Below are 26,842 nucleotides of genomic sequence, written 5' to 3' on the forward strand. Positions count from 1 at the left end.
AACACCTTAAAGATAATTAAGGAGATAGGAAGGACAACTCTTTCACAGAGGTCTTTATCTCTTTGTCAGTATTCTTTGTCAATAAATACTATTTAGTTTTAATTTCTTGGTGATTTTTAGTTATGATGGCATAAATACAGTTTTTAATAAATTTTTACTTCCTTTGGTGAAGTTGTTTACTTGAGGACTGAAAGGAGTCATTAAAACACTTAATTAATAGAAATGGATTGTTTCTGGGGGAGGGATAAATTTGGGACCTTGGAATTAACAGATACACTCTGCTGTGTATAAATCGGATGGACTGCAGGGGCCTGCTGTGTGACATAGGAAGTATTTTCAGTGTCTTGTGGTGGATGGGAATCTGTAAAGAATGCGCGTGCGCATGTGTGTGTGGGGCTGAGTCACTTGTTGTACACCTGAAGTATTGTGGGTCAACTATACTTCAATGCGGGGAGTGGGGGCAGGGAAGAGAACTGGATTGTTTCATGTCTTTCTTCCTTGGATAAAAGGGATTATTTCTACATAACTTTAAAATGATGGTTTCTGGAGAGTTATACTTATGTATTTATATCCTACTACTGCTTAGATTGTTATTCTATTAAGAGAAAAAAGTATCATTTCTGACATAGATGGAGAAACAGTGGAAACAGTGGCTGACTTAATTTTGGGGGGCTCCAAAATCACTGCAGATGGTGACTGCAGCCATGAAATTATAAGACGCTTGCTCCTTGGAAGAAAAATTATGACCAAGCTAGACAGCATATTAAAAAGCAGAGACATTACTTTGCCAACAAAGGTCCATCTAGTCAAGGCTATGGCTTTTACAGTGGTCATGTATGGATGTGAGAGTTGGACTGTGAAGAAAGCTGAGTGCCAAAGAGTTGATGCTTTTGAACTGTGGTGTTGGAGAAGACTCTTGAGAGTCCCTTGGACTGCAAGGAGATCCAACCAGTCCATCCTAAAGGAGATTAGTCCTGAGTGTTCATTAGAAGGACTGATGTTGAAGCTGAAGCTCCAATACTTTGGCCATCTGATACGAAGAGCTGACTCATTGGAAAAGACCCTGATGCTGATGAAAGATTGAAGGCGGGAGGAGAAGGGGACATCAGAGGATGAGATGGTTAGATGGCATCACTGACTCAATGGACATGAGTTTGAGTAAACTCTGGGAGTTGGTGATGAACAGTGAGGCCTGGCGTGCTGCAGTCCATGGGTTGCAAAGAGTCGGACATGACTGAGTGACCGAACTGAACTGACATGTGTGAACTGATCCATAGTGTTCTCATTTTTCTCTATCTTTCTTACAAAATTAAGCGGTAAATGAAGAGACAGCTGGTGTGGTTTTTGCTTGGACTTCAAGTGTTTGGATGAACTAACAAATTGAGTTTTGGGCCACAGTGTCTTAAAGGTTTGTCTGTGTATTGGTCAGAGTTTTCCAGCAATCTTATGTCTAGTAATACTGTCGAAGCTCTTAAATTTCAGACAACTCATTCATTGGGTCAAATAAACTTTCCATTCCCTTAGTGAAACGTGCCGAGTGGCTGTCCTTGGCACAATGAACTCCCAAAGTCAGTAAGCTATTAATACATTGCCTGCACATGCCCCTTGTTATATTTCATCAAAAATTTGTTTTGACTATTTCCTAACCTGTTAAGGCCTGTTTTTATAATTACTTATTATAATAATGTAATTAACCTAAATATGACAGACATATGATTTGAATTCAGTAACAGTTGTCTGGTAAAAGCCAAGTTAAATACTGAAGAAAGAGTCTTTGGTGAGCCAGCTACCCCACCCCTCCAAAAAATGTACTGTTGAATTACATGTAATAAGGCAACTGAAGGAATGAAACAAAATGCTAAAATCAAGGAATTTGCGTTCGAATTGCTTGCAGGTGTCTTGAAATCCTTGACAAAGTTAAAAAAATTGGAAGTGGGCGGCAAGCCTTTATGTGCTGCTTATGTAAGAAGGACAAGCTGAAAATTCAGTAAGTGGGTACAGTTGCAAATATAAACATTTCACTCTGCAACAAAGATCAAGAATTAATTTATCGTGTATTTTAAGTTACAATGCTCAAGGTTTCCTTGAACTTTTGATTTCTCACTTTAAATGGCTTTTTAAAATAACCTACTGATTAGAAATTTTAAAGGGTTTTTGTTATATTTGCATTGCTTTTTGATCCTTTTCCTAAATCCCTATTCTCAAACTTTTGTTTTCTGTAAGAGAACATTGATATCTATTCTATTTATATATTTAGAAATGCAATAGATTTTTTCTCCTAATGAAAACTTTAAATATATGAGAAAAATACTAAAAACATTTATGTAGTTTTATCTAGGAGTTGGTGATGGACAGGGAGGCCTGGCATGCTGCGATTCATGGGGTCGCAAAGAGTCGGACATGACTGAGTGACTGAACTGAACTGATAAAAGTACAGTTTTGAACCATACTTTGTTATATAAGCAATACCTAGCAGGGAATCTTATGTTTTCTGTGTTTAGGTAGTGAAGTCAGTATATAAGTTAAATGTAGTTATATTGAGTTTTCATTATACCAGCTACCTCTTCCTTTGTTAGATATGTTAGTCTATTCAATGATTATTACTTTGTATCTTGTCTAAAAACAAATAAGTTTAATTATATTATTCATTATAGTTAATGGAAAAGCAGAATCTTATGGTCCTTGTTGTTGTTTAGTTGCTAAGTCATGTCCAACTCTTTTGCAACCCTGTGGACTATATAGCCCACCAGGCTCCTCTATCCATGGGGCTTTCCAGGCAAGAATACTGGAGTGGGTTGCCATTTCCTTCTCCAGGGGATCTTCCTGACTCAGGGATTGAACTCCTGTTGCTTGCATTACGGGCGGATGCTTGTATATCCCTGAGCCACCCGGGAAGCCCTATGGTCTGAGCTGTTTTAATTATAGTCGAAATGTTTCTTGGATAATCAGTTTGTGTCTGAAGCTGTGTTTTGTATAGTCTACATGTGGCTTATAATTCTTGAATACTTATTGGTGTTTTGTAACTATGTGTTAATTTTAAGTGCCAGTGACTTCAAATAATGTTGAGGAATCTTGGCTTTAAACTATTTCCTTATGCCTGTGGGAGTTGGGAGGAATTATTACACGCAGTATGGACTGAGCATGCATGTAGTTATACTGAGTACTAGGAATACTAGGAAGAGACTGTATTAGTTCGTAAAGTCTTCATATGAACAACATACTGTACCAAGAATGGATGTGTACAGATTTGCCTATAAATGTTCATAGTAGCATTATTTACAATAGTAAATAGAAAAAAGTACAAACAATTCAGTATCCATCAATTGGTAGATAAATAAATAAAATGTTATATATTCGTATAAAGGAATCCTATCGGGTAATAAAGAGTAAAAAAATACAGATACCATGCTACAACATGGATGAACCTCAAAAGGTTGTGGTCACTAAAAGAAGCCAAACTCAAAAGGACACATATTGTATGATCTCATTTGTATGAAATGTCCGAAAAGGCAAGTGTACTGAGACAGAAAGTTGCTTAGTGAGTGCTTAGGGCTTGAGATGTGTTAAAGTTAAGGCAAAGATATTAGAAAGAAAAATGATGATCCTTGCTTGCTTGAAGCACTGACTAGGACTATTTGAGTAGAAGAAGCAATAAAGACTTTAAACATACCTTCTGCAGTATTATTATACCCAACAAAATTAACAATTCCTTTTGCATATCATCTAATACCCAGTTTTTATTTAAATTTCTCTAATGTTCGCTTTGTCCAAATTGGATTCAGTTTCACACATTACTTTGGTGTTTATGTCATTTAATTCTCTCATACTATATCAGTTCTTACCCCCTCATCTTTCCCCCCACATTGTCAATTTGTTAGAGAAACTGGGTTGTAGACTATCCACATTCTAGATTTTGATAATTAATATGTTGATAATTATTAAACAGCTGAACAAAATGACTAATGTTTCATCCTTTTGAATTGTTTTGAATTAGTTTTCCACAGAGCTGAGAGCAAGGGAGCTAGCATTTTAGAGTTTATAGCAACTGTTTGAGATAGAGATTAGCAGTCTTTCAGAAATTAGCAGCTTTAGGTGTTCTAAGACTTGATTTATTCTGTTATATTGCTACATTTTTCCTGGTAATAAGATGGATGGAAGACAGTGTGAAACTGTCAGTCATTCTCCCTGAGGAAAGTGAAAGGAACCAGTGGGTCCTTGGCACAAAGACTCCCCAATAGAAATGCAAAAACCATTGGTCTGAGTTTGAAAATTGGGCTGCTTAGTGAGGGGATAATTGATGGAAGTCTTGGTAGACTTCTTGGGTTTTAATTCTTAATTTGTTGTATATGAAGTAATGTCTAGGTTGATCTTTTTAATGCTTTATTTTTCAAAAAAAGAAGCTTTTAGATCAAATGTGTTCATGCTTATGTATGTGTGTGTAATTTGCCAACTACAGTGGTTTTACATAGGAGCACAGGTAAGGACCTTTAATAGACATTTAAAAATGTGACCTGTGTTTCTTATTGAGAATGTTTCCCCTACATGCCTTTGTTTTAATAACATTTTTTTTAATGCCAGCATTTTCCCTTCTATATTGATATAAAAGATTTGGGTTATGAATATTGATATTTGCATTTAAAAAAATAGATCAGGTATTGGTTTTATTTGTATGTCTTTCATTTACTCTATAAATGAGAGTCTCTTCACTCAGTAAGATGTCTGTGAATGAGGTTCTGTGTGGGTAAGACTTCTTTAGTAATTAGCCATTAAATAGAACAGTATGTATTGATGGAAATCATCATTTTTCTTTCTAATACCTTTTCCTTTATTTTAGTCCAGTGGGTCTCAAACTGTAATGTGCTGGACCACTAGTGTATGGTATTAGGACCCCATATTCAGATTCTATTTTAAAAAGTATAATGTGGGCCCACTCAAGCAGATCTGTATTAAAAGCAAGTTCCATAGATAACTCTAATGTTCATTGAATTTTGAGAATCGCTACCTTAGATATAATTTTATTGTAAATGAAATTGTGTATAGTTTTATTTTTAAATAGTTTGATTTGGAGGAAATTGCAAAAATAATGCTGAGGTTTCCCTTTGCCTTCCCCCAAGCTTCCCCTGATGATAATATCTTACATAACCACAGTATGTTATCAAAATCAGGGAAGTGACTTTGGTACAATACTCAAATAGAGACCTTATTTAGATTTGTATCACCTCTTACATGCATTCTTTACTTTAAAAAATTTGTCTTGATTTATAATTCTGTGAAACTTTCATACATGTGTAAATGTGTGTGGCTTTCCACAGCAGAATACAGAACTGTTGCATCACCACAAAGGCACTCCCTTATATTACTCTTAATGGTTACACCCTGCCTCCAACCTTGGCAGCTAGTGATCTGTCTTCTATGACCATAAGTTTGTTACTATGAGACTCATATAAATAGAACATATAGTACTTAACCTTTTGAGACTGGTTTCCACCCCCTCAGCATAATGCCCTTGAGATCATCCAAGATGATGTATATCAAGGCTTGCTTTTTATTGCTAAGTAAGAGAAGGCAATGGCACCCCACTCCAGTACTCTTGCCTGGAAAATTTCATGGACGGAGGAGCCTGGTAGGCTGCAGTCCATGAGGTCGCTAAGAGTTGGACATGACTGAGCGACTTCACTTTCACTTTTCACTTTCATGCATTGGAGAAGGAAATGGCAACCCACTCCAGTGTTCTTGCCTGGAGAATCCCAGAGACGGAGGAGCCTGGTAGGAGGCCGTCTCTGGGGTCGCACAGAGTCGGACACGACTGAAGCGACTTAGCAGCAGCAGCAGCAGCAGTATTCCATTGTGTGGATGCATCACAGTTTATTCATTCTCACGTTGGAGGACATTTGGGTTGTTGCCTGTTTGGGTTTGTTATGAAGAGAGCTGCAATAAACATTCAGGTACAGGTTTTATGCAAACATAAATTTTCATTTCTCTCATGTCAATACCCAGGAGGAGATTGCTGGGTCAATGGTATGCATTTGTTTAGTTTCATATTATGCTGCCAAACTCTTTCCCAAAGTGGCCATACCACTTTGCATTCACTTTGTTCAAGACATCTATGAGAGATCTAGTTTCTCTGCATTCTTGTCTGTATTTGATATTATCAGTGGTTTTGATTTAGGTGGGTAGTGGTATCTCATCATAGCTTTAATTTGCATTTCCCTAAATGAATAATAGTGTCAGACATCTTTTCATGTGCCTCTTTGCTGTTCTTACCTCCTCTCTGGTGAAGTGTTCAAATCTTTTCCTATTTAATGATTGGATTCTTTGTTTTTTAGCCATTGCATTTTGAAAACTATCTATATATTCTGAATATGACTTTTTGTTGGGCATGTGTCTTAGAAATAATTTCTCCTGGTTTGTGGCTTGTCTTTTCATCCTGTTAACTTGGTCTTTCACAGAGCAAAAGGCTTTAGTTTTTGATGAAGTTCAGTTTACCGATATTTTAAAATATCTTCTGCGTTGCATCTTTGTTGTCATGTCTGAGATCCTTTGGCCTAAGCCTTGGTCCCAAGGATTTTCTCCTATGTTTTGACCTGAACATTTTATAATTTTATATTTTACATTTAGATCAATTTTAGGTTAACTTTTGTAAATTCTGAGACACTGTTTCTAGGTAGTTTTTCTAGCCAGTGTTTTACAAAGCTTATAGCTAGGAAACTTAACTTGGAAAATTCATTCCTAGGATTTTTCTTTATCAATAGGCAGTGAATGTTATGCCTTTGAACATGGTTTATGACAACAGACACCATTCGCAAACATATATTTAAAACTTTAACAGAGACTAAGGACTAAGTGCTGTTTAATATTTACCAAAAAGTACATATTTGAGAGTAGGTTATTGAGGTTATGATTCAAAAGCATCTTATGCTTTCATTTTAGGGTTGGTTAGTCTACCAGTGTGCTTGCTTGGCTGACATATACATTCCTACTGTTTAATATGCATGTGTGCATATATTTTAATAATTATAATATCCACATTTAATGTTCTTCAGTTCCTTACCTAGCTTGATTAAAATTAAGAAAACATTTGAACTAAGAACTCTTTTTTTTTTTTTTTTAAAGACTTAATACTTTTAGGGTAGTTTTAGGTTTACAGCAAAGCTAAGCAGAAGATACAGATTTTCCATATAGCCCTGCCCCTACACGTGCATTCTCCCCGAATGGTACCCTTGTCACAACTGATGAACCTACACTGATACATTACAATCACCTAAGTCTATAGTTTACATTAGTAATCACTTTTGATATGCATTCTACAGATTTTTGTAAAGAAATTATTTGGGGTAGCGGTAGGTCTTTGCTGCTGTACGTGGGCTTTCTCTAGGTGCAGTGAGGAGGGGCCACTCTTCCTTGCAGTGCACAGGCTTCTCATTGCGGTGGCTTCTCTTGTTTGGCACACAGGCTCTAGGATTATGGGCTTCAGTAGTTGTGGTACATGGGCTTAACTGCCCCACGGCATGTGGAATCTTCCTGGACCAGGGATTGAACCTATGTCCTCTGCATTGGCAGGTAGATTCTTATCCACTGTACCACCAGAAAAGTTCAATTCTACAGGTTTTGAGAAAAACATAATGACATGTATTCATCTTCATAGTATCATATAGGGTATTTTCACTACTCTAAAAATCTTCTGCATTCCACCTATTCATCTCTCACCAAAACACCTGCCAACCACTGGTGTTTTTCACTTTTTCATATTTTTGCCTTTTCTGGAATGTAATATAATTGGAAGTATACAATATACAGCCCTCTCAGACTGGCTCCTTGTATTTAGTAATATACATTTAAGGCTCCACCATGTTTTTTTCATGACTTAATAGTTCATTTCTTTTTTAGTGAAAAAAGTGGAAATGATAGGGTAATATTTTATTATCTGTATGTACCATAGTTTATTTATCCATTGACCTACTGAAGGACATCTAGGTTGCAAACTAAGAACATTTTAACTTCCTTTTGGGGGTAAAAAAAATTTTTTTTTTTAACTTTTACTGTTGTTATTTCAGAGAAGCTAGTACATAAAACAATCCAATTGTGGATGATTTTTCTGTCTTAAATTTAATAAGTAACCTCTTTTGAAAAAGTGGAAATATTAATATATAAGGCTTTTTATATTTAATTATTATGTGGCAAATAAAAAAGAAGCCCAAGAAGTTTTGTGTAGTCTTCTCTACCCATCATTTTTGAATTTTTAAGTTGTATTGTCAATCACATTTTTAATTTACTTTTTCAGACTAATTTTCATAAACTGCATCAACGTTTCCATGTACATTGCCTGCAAGGCAGCAATATGAAGTTCAAAGGAAGCATTCAGTAAATGATGCTAAGCCCAGTTGCTACTGACATTTATTACAGAGCAAAAGCCTAATGCACAGAGTGAATGGGGTAGCTTGGAGTTACACTTTATTTTGAAAAAAATTACCTACTAATCTCTATATGGTTTAAGAATTTAATAAGATACTAATTTTTTTCAAAAAGGAATAGCACTTGTTAAGGGATTATCTATGTAAAACATTTGCACAGTTCTTAGAACTAGATAAGCTTCAGTTAAGTTAGTTTTGTAGGGCCCATTTAGGATATCTTTAAAATTGCTTGCTTGGACTCACTTCATTTTTAAGCTACTAGTGTCAGAGGATCTCATGCGGTATTTCTTTAATCTACCCAGATTCTTTCTATAGCACTGAAGGACACGGTGGGTGACCAATTAATGCCGATGACTGTCTTTTGACTCACTGTTTACTTTGCTTTCAAGTCTGTTTTTTCAACTTTGCTCATTTGTTTTGATGAATTTTGTATCTTCTCCATTGATATGTTCTTTGCTAGTGAAGGCTTTCCTCATTTCTCCTCTTGTTGATGTTTGACTTTCTTAACTGTGCATAAAACAAACATCCCACATAAGATATTTAGAAAACCCTGAGACAAGCTGAAGTTGCAACATTTATGGCACAGATAATGAGAAATTTAATATTTAATTTTAATTTATAGATACATTTGCCTACTTTAATCTTTGTATGATGGTTCCACATTCCACATTCACATATATGTGAAAATGTATCCGTTTATATTTTATGTTTTTCTGTGTATAAATTGTAACTTAGTGAAAAATATCAAGGGAAATTTATGTTTTCTTTCCTTTCATAAGGAACTTCCTTCTTAGAGAAAAAGAAGCAAAAATATAACGAAGATTTTAATTTGGAAAAGTTATTACTAAACTTCAGGCATACTGTTAAAATTTGTTACCTTCACTGAGACCTTCTTGATTTACAAAAACTTGATTGACCTAAATAGCAACCTTCAGGGGGTGTTTCAGACTCTGCAAAGTCATTAGGAATGTAAATCATTAACTTTAAATGAATACCTACTATCTGTCAGGCATTATGCTAGACCTGTAGTTATCAATTGGCTGCCCTTGAGAATCCTTTGGGGAGATTTAAAAAATCCGGCTAACCAGTTAAATTGGAATTTCTGGGCACGGGACCCGGGCATTGGCATTTTATAAAACTCCAAAATGAGTTCATTCTGTTGCCAAATTTGAGCACCACTGGGTGAAGACTGGGCTGAGATGAGTGGGTATAGGAATTGGCGCCTTTCTGAGTGGTCAGAGAATACGTATATGACAAGGAAATTTGTCATATTATTTGATCTGAAAGAGCTGAAGGCACAGGCAGTTTGAAGTTCTGTAGTTAAAAGTATTTGGGGCAGAGGGAGTAGCTCTACAAATCCTCAGATGTGAAGGAAAGGAAAGAAGGCCAGGGTGAGCTACAGTGAGCTGTAGCCTAGTAATAGGAGTGGCTTTCCAGGGGTTTTCACTGGTGTCTCAGGCCGTAAAGAATCTGCCTGCAATGCCGGAGACCCAGGTTTGATCCCTGGGTTGGGAAGCTCCTCTGGAGAAGGGAATGGCAACCCACTCCAATATTCTTGCTTGGAGAATTACATGGACAGAGAAGCCTGGTGAACTACTGTCCATGGGATCCCAAAGAGTTGGAAATGACCAAGCAACTATTACACACGCAATCAGAAGGGAGCTCAGATGTTGGCATGGGGTGGCTCAGTGATTTCTTAGACATTCACTTGCATCAGGAGTTCTGGGAGAGTTGTCAAAGGTGCTTTGCAGCCTCTACCCTCAGTGTTTCTGATTATTTAGCTTTAGGGTAGGGCCTGAGAGTTTGCCTTTCTCACAAGATCCCAGCTGCCACTCTAAAATCATGCTTTGAGAACCAGCAGCCTGGCTCATCTAGGGCTAGTAAATCAGGACAGGATTTGGTTTTATTCTCAATGCTTTGGGAGACCAGTGAAGGGTCAGAGATGTGATGTAATCTGATTTACATATTTAGCAGATCCCCCTTGACTACAGAGAATAATAGATTTTAAGGGACAAGAGGAGACGATTTTAAGGAACAAGAGGAAAAGGGGAGAGATCAGTGAGGAAGCTATTGGAGCAATCCAAGCAAGAGATGACAGCTTAATTGCCAGGGTGTAGTAGAGAAGCTGGTGAAAAGTATACAGATTCAGGTTATGTTTTAGAGTTAAAAGCCCACAAGACTTGATAATGGATTGAAAATAGAATAGAGAAGAATCAAAATATGCCCAGAATTTTTGCTTGAGTTAACAAGGTGGTTAGCATGGAGCCTTTTCCATGGATGGGACATCTTGGGGAAGGGTTGGATGAGAATTGGGGAAGAGAGGAGAATCAAGAGTTTTGATTCTGAGATACCTTTGGGACTTTCCAGTGGAGAAGACCATGAAATTTGGGGGCATGTAAGTCAGAACTCAGTAAACATGTCAGGGTTGGAGATGTGCATTTGAGGGTTATCAACTTGTAAATGATGTGTAAAGCCATGGAGTTTATGAAATTACTTGGGGGTGAGGATTGTAGAAAGAGAAGACAAAGGGGCAGACAAGAAACCCTGGGGTGGCCCAATACTTAGAAGTCAGACAAGGAGACTTCTAAGGGCATTGAGGCTGAGGAGTGGCAGTAAAGAAGAAAACAGGAGATTGTGTTGTTACACAAAGAGATAAAGGGAAGAGAATTCCAAGCAGAGGGGGGTTGAGCAGCTGTGAAATGGGTCCTTATTGGAATTTAGGAGCTTACTCAAATGTGACTGAGATGAATTGTATAATTGTCTATCAGATTTGAACACACAAAAGTGATTGTGACCTTGACCAGAGAAATGTCTGTTAAGAGTCATAAAATGCCTTGGGTCTCCCCATGTTGCCTTTCATCACTACTTTGATTAGCTATAAGGCTCATCAAGAAAAGGCACTTAATTGCATTCCCTCAAGCACATAGCACAGTGTTATGTTCACCATTGAAACAGATTTTTGTTTAAAATAATCTTCCCTTGTTTTATTAAACCCAGGGAGACACACTAAGAAATTATTTTGAAGAACTGGTTTCTATCATTGAAATGTGTAAGTTAGGAACCATCAAAATATTGCCAGATGCTTTGAAGGATGCCTCGTCAACACTTAACTACAATGCTTCTAATGTTTGATTAGTACAGCCCTCTATATTGAGAGAGTGAAAGTCGCTCAGTCGTGTCTGACTCTTTGCAACCCCATGGACTCCAGTCCATGAAATTCTCCAGGTCAGAATACTGGAGTAGGTAGCCTTTCCCTTCTCCAGAGGATCTTCTCAATCCCAGGGATCGACCCCAGGTCTCCCACATTGCGGGCAGATTCTTTACCAGCTGAGCCATTAGGGAAGCCCAATACTGAGAGAGGGTGGCTATTAAATTTCTTTTTTGTCATTAGAATTTAATACTTTAAAAACCTACTGTTAGGACATTTTATTCTTACATTTTTTTTTTAATATCAAAGCTGTATTTTTGTGTAGTATTTCTCTGAATCTTTAAGGATACAATATAAATATAGCAATCAATTGAGACCCCACTGGACTTGAGTAGCTTATTAAGAATGCAAATAGATCTCATATTGGGTTGGCCAAAAAGTTTGTTCAGTCTTTTTCATAATATCTTATGGAAAAACCCAAATATATTTTTGGCCAACCTAATACAACTGAAAGCTTTTTTTCTTTCAAGCCAAGTAGAGGTGTTTGAGTAGACACTTGTTTTGCTGAGCTTCTCTTTTATTCCTTTTCTTTTATCTTAAAAATACTAATATTGACAGGGATGGAGAGATGATTGCAGTGGATACATGATTTTGAAGTACTTTTTAGATCAAATGATAAAAAAAATTGATCAGTAGTAGTAATAGGATACCACTTAAATTCTGTGTTAAAGTTAAATTTGGGTATTTTAAAGACATGTTATTTCATATTGCGGGATTGTACCTTAATTTTCATTGTGAAAATTGAATATAATATTGAGATAATTTTAGTGAGTAAAATAATGCTTAAGCAATAATTTTACTGTGGCTTGTTATTTTTAGGGCTCGATTAATGGATTTTTGCCTTGACATAGAAAATATTTCTATCTTAAATATCTTTTCAGTATTGGAGAAGGAAATGGCAACCCACTCTGGTATTCTTGCCTGGAGAATTCCATGGACAGAGGAGCCTGGTGGGCTGCCGTCTATGGGGTCACACAGAGTCAGACACGACTGAAGCGACTTAGCAGCAGCAGCAGCAGCCACCACCCTTGTATAAAATTTGCTGTTGTTACTGTTGAAAGTAGTGGCCTCTGAGGAGCAGAAACGGAGTCAAACTAGGCCACTGGTGAAGAGGAGCTTAAGTGGAAATCCCTAGAGGATTAAACTGGTTCAAACATCATTCTTATTTAAAAGAGGTGTAGGGACTTCAATGGCGGTTATGGTACTATAATTTTAATATATTAATAAAAACTAGCATTCATAAGCCATAAATGATAGTTGTTATTGCACGTTGATATTTTACTCTCTTTACCAGAATTTCCTTTGCTTAGATTATGCTAAAAACTTTGATTATTTTTACTATACTTTGCCTTTGGGTGACATTTAACCTAATTTTGCTACCACTTCAAAGCATCTCAACTAAAACATTTAAAACATTGGGAAGTATGTGAGTAAGTGAAAGGCATTTAAAAAATTTTTGCTGGTGAGTAAAAGGTCAAGTAAGTTAAAAGTCTTAAAGCTACTTAGGATTCAGGCCCAATCCAGGCCTCTGTGTGGTATTCCTTTCACTAGACTATAGGATATAGTGAGCAAACTTTAGATAGACACATTCCTGAGTTTAATGCAAATGGATCACAGTTGGGAACTAACGCATAGACGAACCTACAGCCTCTACCTCCTAAATACTACTTTTCTTTCACAAACTGAGTCGCTTTTCTTTTTTCTTTGAAGTATACCTTGATATCTGCCTTCTCATCCTCACAGAGGATTTTAGCTTGCTCTCATTGCTCTGAATTTTCAAGGTTACCTGTTATATATATTTTTTTCCTTTGTATTTGTTGTTTGAAAAGTGAAGTTGCTCAGTCGTGTCCGACTCTTTGTGACCCTATGGACTGTAACCTATCAGGCTCCTCTGTCCATGGGATTTTCCAGGCAAGAGTACCGGAGTGAGTTGCTTTTTCCTTCTCCAGGGGATCTTCCCGACCCAGGGATTGAACCCAGGTCTCCCGCATTGCAGGCAAACGCTTTACCCTCTGAGTCACCAGGGAAGCCTAATTACCTACATATTGCATCTTCCCTGCTGAATTTCTGATTCATTGTGGAAGGATCTTGGTTTGATTCTCAATATGCTTGCCACTTTTCAGGGCTAAAGGTGACAAATGCTTTATTATAATCATAGGGAACACTGAAGTGATCTTAATAGATGTTCCATCTAAAAAATATTCCAACAAATGCTTCGTTCTGCTTTTTCTTTTAGGTTGGCTTACCTTTAAGGTGGATTTTCATCATAGACTCAAAGCTTAGGAAATGAGACAGTCACATATATACAGAACATTAAAACTGTTAGAATTCATTGCAGTGTGCAATAGACAGGGAAAATGTCACAAGGAATTGTGATTCAATCTGGACTTCAAAGGATAGATAATATGTGTCAGTGCAGGGAAAACAGGGAGGGCATTCAAACAGAGACCAGAAGGAGGAGCACTTGGAGATGGGAAGGTACCTTCAAAGATGAAAGCAGGAGATAGGGAGGTGACTGGTAGAAGGCGGTGCCTATTAGACCTTCTATGGTACCACATCTCTTGAAAGCCAGGTTCATTGTGTGCAAGGTTGTTCCTGATGCTCTACCTCTGTGCCTGTAGAGAGTTGGACTTGTCATCTGACCTTTCTCATGAAACTCCTCTAAAGCCCTAAACTTCTCAGTTATCCTTTGCTAATAAAACTACTGCATAATTTTCAATATTCATCTTCTTAAAAATAAAACATAATTCGTTTCTAAAATCCAACACAGCTAATTCTGATGTACCTTAGTGGTACGACTTTTTTCCTTCTTAATTACATGCTTAGGTACCTCATCTTATGGGAAGTATTCACAGAATTCATTCATTTAGCGATATGAGTGCCTGCTGTGTAGCAGACATTGCTCTAGAGATTGCACATATTAGCAATTATGTGTGACACTAGACAGGGGAGACAAGAACCTGTACTCATGGGGTTAATTACTAATGGAAGGAGACATGATAAGCAAGAATGGTAGTTGCTGATAAGCCCTCAGACAAAAGTAAAGCAGAGAAATAGAGGTGTTATCTTAAGGTCAGGACAGACCCCTTAGAGAGGCCTGAGTAAGAACTGTCCTAAATGTGTTCAAGGAAAAGGCAAGAGTCATAGGCCTGGAGTGCAGTGAGCCTGGGAAGAATGTGGGAGAGGAGCTTGGAGAGGCTAGGGTAAGGGCGGACAGATTATAAAACTCTACATCTTATTTCAGGTGAGGTCAGAAGCCATCGAAGGGTGGGAAAGGAAGTTCTGTGACCAGGCTTAACATTTTAAGAGGATCACTCCAGCTGCTATGTTGAGAATAGAGTGTAAAGTGACAAGGCTGGGAATGGGAAGACCAAGAGCAGCTTGAACGGAGGTATTTCGTAGTCAAGGTTGTTGATGGATTCTGGGTCTATTTATAATATAGAGCTGGCAGAATTTGTCAATGAATTGGATTGTATGTGTATGAAAGAGGAGATTTGGGGCCCAAGCAACTGAAAGAAATATGATTTACTGAGATGGAAGTCTTGGAGAGTAAATCATTTGGTTTGGAGGAGCTGCGAAGAGGAATTGGAAGGTAAATTAAGTTGGAGATTCCAGTCAGTCATCTGAGTCCAGATGTCAAGTAGGCGTTGGATTTACAAATCTGGAGTCGAAGGGAAAGATCCAAGCTGAATATTTGGCATTTAAGATTTTCTTCATATAGATTTTTCAAAATCCTTGTTGTATTTACTATGATAATTTTTCAATTTATTTTTGTTGCTAATGTAAAAGAAGTTTTCTCTTTCATTATACTTTGACTGGGTTTTGCTTATGTTTACATAGGCTATTGATGTTGGCATGCTCACTTCGTGCCAAGCTACCTTGCTGAATTCTCTTATTTATAAAAACTTTTTCATTGATTCACTGATTTCTCCTCTCCTTTGGCTTCTCTATGGAATTTTACCAAACTCTTCAAGTTTGAGAAGTACCACTTTCTTTCATGGTTCGATTTGCTTTTCCCTGCTAAAATATCAATTATTTCTTGTCTTTTCCTGTGAGTTTCTATTCATTCCCCAAACTCAACTCATGTTTCCCATCTGTCAAACATTTCTGGATTGCTACACAGGTTTCTCTTCCTATGAGCTTCAGCTGTATCATCTGCATACCTGTACTAGAAGAGTCATCAAACTTTATTCTAATTTTGCATGTATCTATCAGTCATTTTTGGGGTAGGAGAACTGGTCTGGCTGTTGCAGTCTTTACATCCCCAGTGTTTAGCTGAATCTGCTACATGATTGTCAGTTACAGGGTAAATGTTTGTTGAATAGAGGAGCAGTCAATTTTAATAGATTAAAAAGCATTTGGAAATTGGATAAAGTTGTTCTTCATAGAAATTTTATAAACTTGTTATATTTACTGAAATACTTCCAAAAAATTCATTTTTATCACTATTGTAAAAGAAATATTTTCTAAAGTGTAATGTAACTTTGCAATTATACTCCTAAAAATTAAAGTTCTAGTATTTTAGAAAATTAATGTAGGAACCTTGTTTCTGTTTTTACATGATGCTGAGCGCACAAAGGTGCTTAGATTTGTGAGACATTAAGTTTTGAAAATACTGAATGACTGGATGTTACATATTTACTTACAGAGAAGCCCTTTTATCTTTATGGTTTTTATTTTTCCCTAGGAATGGAAAGAGGGAGAAATTAAAATTTGTATTTTTCTGAATAGAAAGCAGAAGTATTTTTTCTTTCAAAATCAGTCTGGGGATGGGAAAGAATAGGTGAAGGAAATTAAGAGATTTGTTGTTGTTTAGTCGCTAAGTCATGTCTGACTCTTTTGAGACCCCATGGACTGTAGCCCTCCAGGCTCCGCTGTTCGTGGGATTCCCCACTCAGGAATACTGGAGTGGGTTGCCATTTCCTTCTCCAGGGAGTATTCCCTGAGTCAGGGATTGATCCCACTTCTCCTGCTTGGCAGGTGGATTCTTTACCACTGAGCCACCAGGGATGTCCATAATTAAGAGGTACAAATCTCCAATTTTAAATAAGCCACAGGGATATAAGATATATTAATAGCACAAAAAATATTATCAGTAATATTGTAATAACTTTGTATGGGGACAGATGGTTACTAGACTTAGGATCATTTCATAACATATGCAAATGTCAAATCACTATGTAGTACACCTGATACAACGTAATGTTATATGTCAACTATAATTCAATAAAGTAACATTTGCAAAAGCTCTAATTTGCAGTACTTAGAAAATATGCGTATGGACTTACTTATAGTTACATGATGTTTATTTCCATGTCTCATTGTTTTCAACCCCTCAAATCATTGAATTGGTCTTGTGCAGAATGTCTACTACTATTTCTGTTATAAATCAGTTAAGGGGTTGTCCTGGTAAGTGACACTGAAACATATTTATTAGAATAATTGTAACATTTTTTATTTTTAGGGCTTCCCTGGTGGCTCAATTGGTAAAGACTTCACCTGCAGTGCTAGATACCCAAGTTCCATCCCTGGGTCAGGAAGATCCCCTGGAGAAGGAAACGGCAACCCACTCCAGTATTCTTGCTTGGAAAATTCCATATAATTTAACAAATAACCAATTGCAGTTCACTGTTTATTAGTAAGTCCAGTGGGAAATACAGCATACTTCTTTCTTCAAGGAGTAATAATTGTAGGCAGAGAGATGAAATTTTCCAGGGAGGAAAAATGGGAAAAAAAATGTTACATTTGTGTAATTTGTTGTATGTGCCATGTAGGATATGTGCCACCTCATATTGATGGAGGGGGTGGGAGGATGGTGGTTGCAGCTAGATTTAGTAGCATAGGTAGAGTTTAATCTGGATAAAGATGCAGAATACACTACATTAGAAAAAAGCAGAATGAAATACATGAAAGCAAGAGCTAGTAGGAGGTATGGGAATGAGATATTAGGACAGTAAGAATTTTATAATTTGTTCCATCAAACAAAATGCAATACTTTTGCCTGCTGTAGTGAACACACACTAATTGAATTTAATGAAGGCCAATATCAAATTTCTTTGTTATCCTGTTTGTTTGTATTGTCAAGTAATGCAAGCATATTGTTGAAAACAAATATACTGATTTTTAAAAAGGCAAAAATTTTTTTAAATTTAATTCTACCATCCCTAGTAAGCTAACAGTTGTAATATTTTAGTGCATTTTTCCCGGATGTGAAAAAGCATACACACATTTTGTGTTTTTATTAAATGAGATCGCATTAGCAAGTTATTTTTAAAACATGTATACTTTATTCTTTGTGTTTTGTTTTTGTTTTAGGAGAAAACCAAAAGCCAAGGCACCGCTTCCTCCAGCTGAGACCAAATGCCTTGATGCCTCTTCAGTTGATGATTCTGTAGAGTCTTCTGCTTTTATCATGGATCAGAAAGAGAACATGACAGATAAAGACATTGAACTCTTGGTGGTTCTACCTGGAGATATTATCAAATCTACTACTGTTAATGGCAGGTACGGTGGAGTGAATGAAACATCAGGATTTCCCTTTCTTCTGTAATTGAAACCCTCTGTTTAGACTTCTTTTTTCTTTGCCAGATACGTTATTCATCACTCAGTTTAGTTATCTATTAAAAAAAGGAGTAGATGATAAGATGTATTAAAATTTTCCTGACAATGCTTTAAATATCAAATGTATGGATTCCACAACCCTGGTGAAGTGACTCTTGAAATTTGAAACTATGTTACATTTTGTTAGTCATTTACTAAGTTTTTTTAAAATGGTCTTTTCCAGAAGAATAGTCATCAGTTTTATTGATTTTCTAAGTCAAACTTACAAAGCAAGCCAGAGATCCATAAGAAAACTCCTTCCCTTCGCTTCCAAATTATTCTTTCTTTTTTAAGCTGCTTCTTCAAATTTGACTTGCAGAAGCTGTGTTAGCTACTCTTAAAAGGTACTCTCTCATTTATCCAAACAGATAAATCTGTCTTTAAAACTAGCAGGATTTTTTACATCATTGAATGATTTAATGAATTTATTAAAATGTAGATAAATTTAATAGAAACAGAAAATTAAACTTTAACCCAGGAGGAAGGGAATATGTGATTTAGCAGACTGATATTTTTAATACCTGAATAAAAACTGGAAAAATGGAATGCAGCCAAGTGTAATTTTCCATTTCATTTTGAAGAGGAAAGTTACATGAGTTGTATGCTTGGTCTTGTCCCACCTTTACCTTTACCTGTTTGTTATCAGGGGTGCTGTTTTAGAAACTGAAGCTATTTTGACCTTTAGTTGCATGTGTATGTATATATATTTGTCTGTAGAATGAAAGAATAAGTAATCGATTGGGTATTGCATTTTTGTAATGTGGTTTTATCTAGAAGAAATTCATTCAAGATACCTTACTTTGGAGATTTATCCTTATGTACAACTTTATGAATTACTGAAAGTACGTGAAGATAGAAAAGTTCAGCATTAGCAAACAATCCATAGTATTGCATATTAAATTCTTATTAAATTCAAGGAAGTTGTACTTTGCCATTTGTTTTGTATTGAAAGTAGTTTTGGAGATGACACATGGAATCATGTTTTAGAGGTTGGGAACCCTGTGACTGACCTTGGTGGGCTTCCACCTCTTCTGGGTGAAGGAGGCATCTTGTGAATTAGAGACAATGGTCATCGTATCATCTTTAACCCTTGAGATCACACCATTACCCTGGTTTGAAAATAATGATGATAATGGATGTGGCTCGGGTAATGTAAAGGCAATTCCTCTTATGTTCCCTGGATTCAAGGTAATTTTTTTAAGTCAGTTATTTTTCCTAGTTCTTCACTAATGCTGACGGATAACAGTGGTTTCATCAATACTCAAAATTTCTCTTGAATGTACCAGTCACCTGTTTATATTGCCATCTTCCCTACTATTAGCCCTCTGGGTTCTTTAGATTTTTTTTTTTTTTTTTAACCTCAATGACTTTAGTATTAGAATCACAGGTTTCCTCTCTATCCTGTAACCCATTGTAATTACTTCAGATTTTCCCACCTGCTACACCAAGCTAACTTCCTTCTGTTTCCTTAACTCTGGAAAACTGTGTCCATAGTCTACTTCCCCTGTCCAGCTGGACAGTGGTATCTTATTACTGTTTCAAAAGTGAAATCTTAGGGTTTCCACTTTGACACAGCTTTTTTTTTGAATCTAGCTTATCCACTTTTTGAATTGGAGTTGTTCTTCATCCTCCTTAAGTCTAATTGATGACTTCTCTTCCGATTGCTGCGTGTTTTTTTGTATTTGACTTGAATTCTTCATCGGTCATTCCTACTACATTTGTACTTACAAGGACCCTAGATCTTCTGCACCCTTTTGACCTTCTGGCCTGTTTGCCTTCCAGGTTCCTAAACTGGAGTAATTTTCCACCAGTCAGCTGTTTGTTTCTGGGCTGCCAACTATTGTTGAATTGCTTCAGTTTTCTTATCTATAAAAATGTTTTATAACTGAATTGTTTTGGGGATTAAATGAAATACTATCAGTGCCTGGCACGTAGTGGCCGCCTCCATTTTCTATTGAGGACTGTTTTCCTTAACCCTGGGCTGTCTCCATTCATTCTCCACCCTCAGGGTAATCTGACTAAAACACCCCTCTGTTTGTGGCACTCCCTATGATAAAAGCCTGCGGGAATGGCAATTCAGCACCAAAGTGAGGAAGTCCAAGCTACCGAGCCTGGACATGAGGTGCCTTGCCTAACTTCTCCTCTGAAGTTAGGCAGGCTTTCCTTCACTACTCCCCTCTGAATAGCTTCAGCTTTAGCCACACGACTTTTTCTTCTACAGATACTCTGCTTTTTCCACTCTCACGTTTTTTTTGGAAAGCCTTTCCATCTTGAGTACCATACCAGCCACATTTATCCAGTTAATATAGTTCAAGTGACACTTTTTATATAAAGGCTCCCTGATCTCCCAAGAAAGAACTGTTTACTTCTAACTTCCAAACTCTTCTGACACTGGATACCATTGATGGTTAACATACATTATCTCAGGCTGTAATTTGTATGTGTGTCTTATCTTCTTAAACAAACCAAAACATCCATGCAGGCCTCATGACTTTTCTTCGTAGTCTTTATCATAGTTTCTTTTTTCTTTCTTTTTCTTTTTTTTACAGTTTCTTGCAGTGTAGTAGACATTTAGTAAATTCAGATGTTGTCTCCTTAAATCTTATGTGCTGATGGAGGTAACAACTTAAATGATGTGTCTTGAATAGGCATTTGGATGGGCCTCAGTAGCTTTCCCAGAATCTCTTAAATAAAGATATTTTCTCAGATAGACAGCAAGGCAAGAATGCCCCAAATTCTGATTGCTTTTTAAATTTTGTTTGGGGCTGAAAAACTTTTCTGAGAGTAGAATTTGTTTTATATCAATATTTTTATGAGGGAGTTTGATTTTAGAATTTGTTCCTAATAGTTTTATCACTCAGGAATGACTCAAGTTGAAAACACTATGACTAATTTTTTTATATTAATTCTTTATGATTAAAAGTGATTGTGCAATTCTGAATATTTCAGGAGTATGATTCTGGATATCTAGGAGTGATTCCAAATATTTTAGAAGGCAGTTCAGGCTATCTTGAGTGTGATTTGGGATATTTTGAAGGTTGCAGCAATTGCTGGCCCATTGTTTAAAAAAAAAAAATCAATGTTTAACAATAACAAGAAAAACAAAAATGTTATTATAGAAAAAAAATTCTATTTTTGAAAAATGTTAGCTACCTAATATACAGAGCCATGGTATAGATAACTTAAATTTCTTCTTGGCTTTGTTACCATAAATGGAATAAGACAATTTTCAACAAAATGATACAGGGATTTAGTGGAAGAGTATACTATGGAAGAGTATTTTAATTAAATTGAATAGTTTAATTAAGGGCATAAAGTTTTCTTAGCAATTAATAAATCAAAGCTCCTTATGTCACTATGAAGGAGCTCTCTAATATTTTTAATATTTTGAGGCCATTTTTCTTAATTTGTCTAAATATTCTTTGTATTGTATATTTCAGTGGTGTTACTTATATATATTTCCTTTGAAGAATAATGTCAATATAAGCCTGAAATAAATATTTAGAAACTTATGCTTCATTTAACTTTTCAGAAAAATTGTGCTTCTCAAAATGTATTCTTGGGGAGGTTCTTTAGAAAGTTCCCCTCTGTTCTCATACAGCGCATGCAGAGGTATGCTCAAAGGCCCATTTTTGAGGATGTAACAGACAACATTATCTTAGAATACACTTGTTTGTACATTGATTTTTCACTGAAGAGCTTAGTCATATTAGGGAACACAGTAAAGTTGGAGATGGTAATAGACTTATGCTCAAGGGCAAACTAAAAACTTGTTATCCTGAATCAGGTTAGGAGCTATCTGTACAGGCTTACCAGTCTTTTGGTATCAGAGCTTAGTGATACTGCCTCTTTAGTGACCAAAAGTCACCCAGTATCTGTCATCCTGCCTTTGTGATCCTTGGCTTACATTGAAGATAGCTGAGTAGCAGCATAAAAACTTTGGGCATTTCTGTTTGTCCTGTTATTACAGATGATTGGATTGAAGGAAGGAAGTACAGGTATATGTGTATGTATGTGTGTGTGTGTGTGTGTGTATATGCATGCATACATACATATATATCTCTGTGTGTGTGTGTGTGTGTGTGTATGCAGGTCAAGTAAATAATCTTTCACCAGGCAAAGCAGCTCTGGGCCTTGCTAAAAGTGAGCATTAAAGAATATTGTTGTTAGAGGCAAGCTGTGTAGGGCTAAGCGCCTCAGAAAATGCCATGCTATGCAATAGCACATGTGGTGGTATCTACTAGTGTTTGGGAAAAGTTAATTTTTAATGAAAATGAGCTTATAGGTTAAACGCTGATGGAAATGTGCAGGTATGTTTGTACGTCACTCTGTGTCCTTTATAGTCGGGTGTCATTCTCATTGAATACATATTTTTCCCTTTTTCTCTGGGGACATTTTAAAAGCAGTTTTAATTTGGAAATTTGATAAATGACTGATATTAACTCTCTTTGTTGGCCTACAGGGAGAGCATTCTATGTCTTAGCCTATTCTCTCTCCTATCATTTGTGTTGTTTTATGTCCTGAATACTATAAATAGGGATTTGTTTTGATGTGAGCAAATCTTAGAATATCAGGGATGAAAACACAAATAAAGAAAGCATGGAACTTGAAGTTAGAAGTCTCAGGCTCTACAGTTTATTCCATAACTTGCTATGTGACCTCAAGCAAGTCACCTCGTATGTCTGACCTTTGTGAGCAGAGTTTTGACTGGTACCCGGTGGGTCAGAGAACTAACTCAGGAGTGTTTTACATGAACTGCAGTGCCATCTACTGGAAGAAAGTAGACTATAAAAAATGACAAGCTTTCACTGGATTAATGTGGGTCAGTTTTGCTTACCTCCCACACCTAAACCAGTAATACAGCAAGTGGTATGGATCTCAGAAGAACTTCAGAATTTCAGAATCATTCTTATATTTACTGAAAACTGTCAAATGACAGATGTGTAGTAAATACATTATATGATAGGGTGATGGATTTCAAAAACACACTGCTGAAAATCTGTTGCATGGCATAACCACATTGAGCTCCATTTGTTGTTGTTCACGGCTTCCGGTCCCATCACTTCATGGCAGATAGATGAGGAAACAATGGAAGCAGTAAGAGACTATTTTTTGGGCTCCAAAATCACTGCAGATGGTGACTGCAGCCATGAAATTAAAAGATGCTTGCTCCTTGGAAGAAAAGTTATGACCAAACTAGACAGCATATTAAAAAGCAGAGACATTACCAACAAAGGTCCGTCTAGTCAAAACTATGGTTTTTCCAGTAGTCATGTATGGATGTGAGAATTGGACTATTAAGAAACCTGAGCGCCAAAGAGTTGATGCTTTTGAACTGTAGTGTTGGAGAAGACTCTTGAGAGTCCCTTGGACTGCAAGGAGATCTAACCAGTCCATCCTAAAGGAAATCAGTCCTGAATATTCATTGGAAGGACTGATTCTGAAGCTGAAACGCTAATACTTAGGCCGCCTGATGCGAAGAACCGACTGATTGGTAAAGACCCTGATGCTGGGAAAGACTGAAGGCAGGAGGAGTAGGGGACGACAGGGGATGAGATGGTTGGATGGCATCACAACTTGATGAACTTGAGTTTGAATAGGCTCTGGGAGTTGGTGAGGGACAGGGAAGCCTGGCGTGCAGCATTGACTCGTGTCCATTGAGTCAGTGATGCCATCCACAATTGTCTCATCCTCTATCACCCCCTTTTCCTCTTGGCCTTGATCTTTCCCAGCATCAGGGTCATTTACACTGAGCTCCATAAGAAAGCTCTAAATTTTGATTTAGATACTTATTCAACTACAGCTGCTAAATAAAAGTTGTAGTTTTAACTGTTAAATTATTTAAGTGTAACAGCCCTTGGACACGACTGAAGTGACTTAGCAGCAGCAGCAGGATTTGGAAATTCACCTAGGTAGTTGTTGGAGCTGATCTGAAAGCTCTTTGGTGAATCCTGACTTTCATTTTTAATACCTAAGTGGATCTTTAAAATCTCAAAGCAGAAGTCTTCTTTTATCTAGCAGGTAATAAAACTAGGACAAGATTACCCTTCATATGTACCATAAATGCAGGAAGGGTCATTGGAGGATTTCAGGGAATTATTTAGTGATGCCATCAATCTTTGAAGTAAAACTGCAGTAGATAGCATAAAAGCTGTTGCAAGCCATCTGCTCTGAGTCTTGCATGTGATCCTGAGGCTAAAGTGTAGCTGGATTAGGAGTCAGGACATTTTCACTCTGACTGCAGCCAATTCTATTTATGCTGTTTGTAATCTGTTTATGTCACTTTTCTAACCACAGTTTCTTCATTCATAAAGTGCAAGTAGCTTTTGCCGTGGTTGTGAACTCAAAGGAGATACTAGATATGAAATTAATACAAAGAATTGTTATTTCAAAATAGAGTGGGAAATCTCATAAGGATTTCTTCTGGTTCAAAGAAGAGTTTTTTTTTTAAGTTTTTTTTTTTTTTTAATTCCCTCTCTAGAAAGTCATTATTTTACAAGATTTAAAAAAAAATCTATAAATAATAGTGCAAAGCAGACTTTGTTCAATAATAAGCCAAAATTCAAAGTAATATGGTGGTATAGAGGAGGAAAAGACAGTTTCTTGTTTGAATGAAGAAGTGGTGATCAAATTCAGCCAATCCTATTCAACATTCAGTTACTTGGCTTGGGTTTCGGGTAGACTGCTGGCACGTGCTCCCACCTTAGCAAATAGGAAAAGAAGTGATCACGTGCTTAGACCTTTCAGCCAACAGTTGTTAGGTACATCAGCTTAGGATAATTACCATCAAACTAAAATTGTTGTTTTTGGTAGAAGTAACTTGGCATTTGGGTGGATAATTCTAAACTATCCTCAAGAGAGGATTTTGTTTTCTAGGGGAGCACTTTGTGACTAGTTAATCCTCAAAGCAGTCCCACTGTGTACAGGGCTATTTAAAGTTAGTGTCCTGCTTTTATTGTGTTACAGCTCCTTTAAGGTAGAACCAGATGGTCAGTAATTCCCACCCTCAGAATTGGCTAGGTCAGGGTTATCTCTTCTGTGCTTTTAGGGCCAAATGCTGAGCCTTTAATTAAATACTTCAAGCAGTCAAACTGATCTGAGGCTGATTTTGGATGAAGTCTTCAGTTCAGTTAATGCTTACACCCCATTTCTATGTTAAGTGTACTGTCTTTAGATGCAACAAGGCTAGTAGTCAAGTTTGTTAATTAAGAAACAAAAATCAAAACCGCTTTCTCACCTCTGTGTTTTTTTTTTTAAGCATGTGAGTCGCCTTTTGACAGTTTCACCTTTTCATGCATCAGACAGTGAACAGCCACCTCAAATGCATATTGTCTGCTGTATGTTTGAGCTCATGGATATTTAAGCAGAATTACCTAAGAGATAAATAATCATTGGCTCCTATAAATTCCTCATTCAGTGACGCTGACCTGTGTTGTATTAGGTCCTGGAAAGAAAGTCTGATAAGAGGTGGAGCTGCTAGAGAGGAGTTCACATTTAGGTATAGTTAGTTCAGTTGCTAGGTCATGTCCAACTCTTTGCAACCCCATGAATCAGAGCACACCAGGCCTCTCTGTCTATCACCGACTCCCGGTGTTCACTCAAATTCATGTCCATTAAGTCGGTGATGCCATCCAGCCATCTCATCCTCTGTCATCCTCTTCTCCTTCTGCCCACAATCCCTCCCAGCACCAGGGTCTTTTCCAATGAGTCAGCTCTTCGCATGAGGTGGTGAAAGTACTGGAGTTTCAGCTTCAGCATCAGTCCTTCCAATGAACACCCAGGACTGGTGTGTTCCAATGAACATCCTTTAGGATGGACTGGTTGGATCTCCTTGCAGTCCGAGGGACTCTCAAGAGTCTTCTCCAACACCACAGTTTCAAAAGCTTCAATTCTTTGGCACTCAGCTTTCTTCACAGTCCAACTCTCACATCCATACATGACCACTGGAAAAACCATAGCCTTGACTAGACGGATCTTTTTTGGCAAAGTAGTATCTCTGCTTTTGAATATGCTATCTAGGTTGGTCATAACTTTCCTTCCAAGGAGTAAGCGTCTTTTAATTTCATGGCTGCAGTCACCATCTGCAGTGATTTTGGAGCCCAAAAAATTAAGTCTGACACTGTTTCCACTGTTTCCCCATCTATTTCCCACGAAGTGATGGGACCAGATGCCATGATCTTAGTTTTCTGAATGTTGAGCTTTAAGCCAACTTTTGCACTCTCCTCTTTCACTTACATCAAGAGGCTTTTTAGTTCCTCTTCACTTTCTGCCATAAGGGTGGAGTCATCTGCATATGTGAGGCTATTGCTATTTCTCCCGACAATCTTGATTCCAGCTTATGCTTCTTCCAGTCCAGCGTTTCTCATGATGTACTCTGCGTAGAAGTTAAATAAGCAGGGTGACAATATACAGCCTTGACGTACTCCATTTCCTATTTGGAACCAGTCTGTTGTTCCATGTCCAGTTCTAACTGTTGCTTCCTGACCTGCATATAGGTTTCTCAAGAGGCAGGTCAGGTGGTCTGGTATTCCCATCTCTTTCAGAATTTTCCACAGTTTATTGTGATCCACACAGTCAAAGACTTTGACATAGTCAATAAAGCAGAAATAGATGTTTTTCTGGA

The 26,842-nt window shown here is 37.1% G+C and overlaps 1 protein-coding gene across 2 annotated transcripts in view; it reads left to right on the forward strand.

The window, feature by feature from the left end:
- COBLL1 (cordon-bleu WH2 repeat protein-like 1) overlaps positions 1–26,842 on the forward strand; it is a 166,433-nt gene that overhangs the window by 79,809 nt on the left and 59,782 nt on the right. For both annotated transcript variants that reach the window (XM_010858955.1, XM_010858954.1), the window contains exon 2: positions 17,935–18,123. In XM_010858955.1, coding sequence (XP_010857257.1) covers positions 17,935–18,123 — 189 coding nt within the window. The remainder of the gene's footprint in view (positions 1–17,934; positions 18,124–26,842) is intronic.

Source organism: Bison bison, unplaced genomic scaffold, assembly GCF_000754665.1.
Source record: "Bison bison bison isolate TAMUID 2011002044 unplaced genomic scaffold, Bison_UMD1.0 scf7180017864452, whole genome shotgun sequence".
NCBI lineage: Eukaryota > Metazoa > Chordata > Mammalia > Artiodactyla > Bovidae > Bison > Bison bison.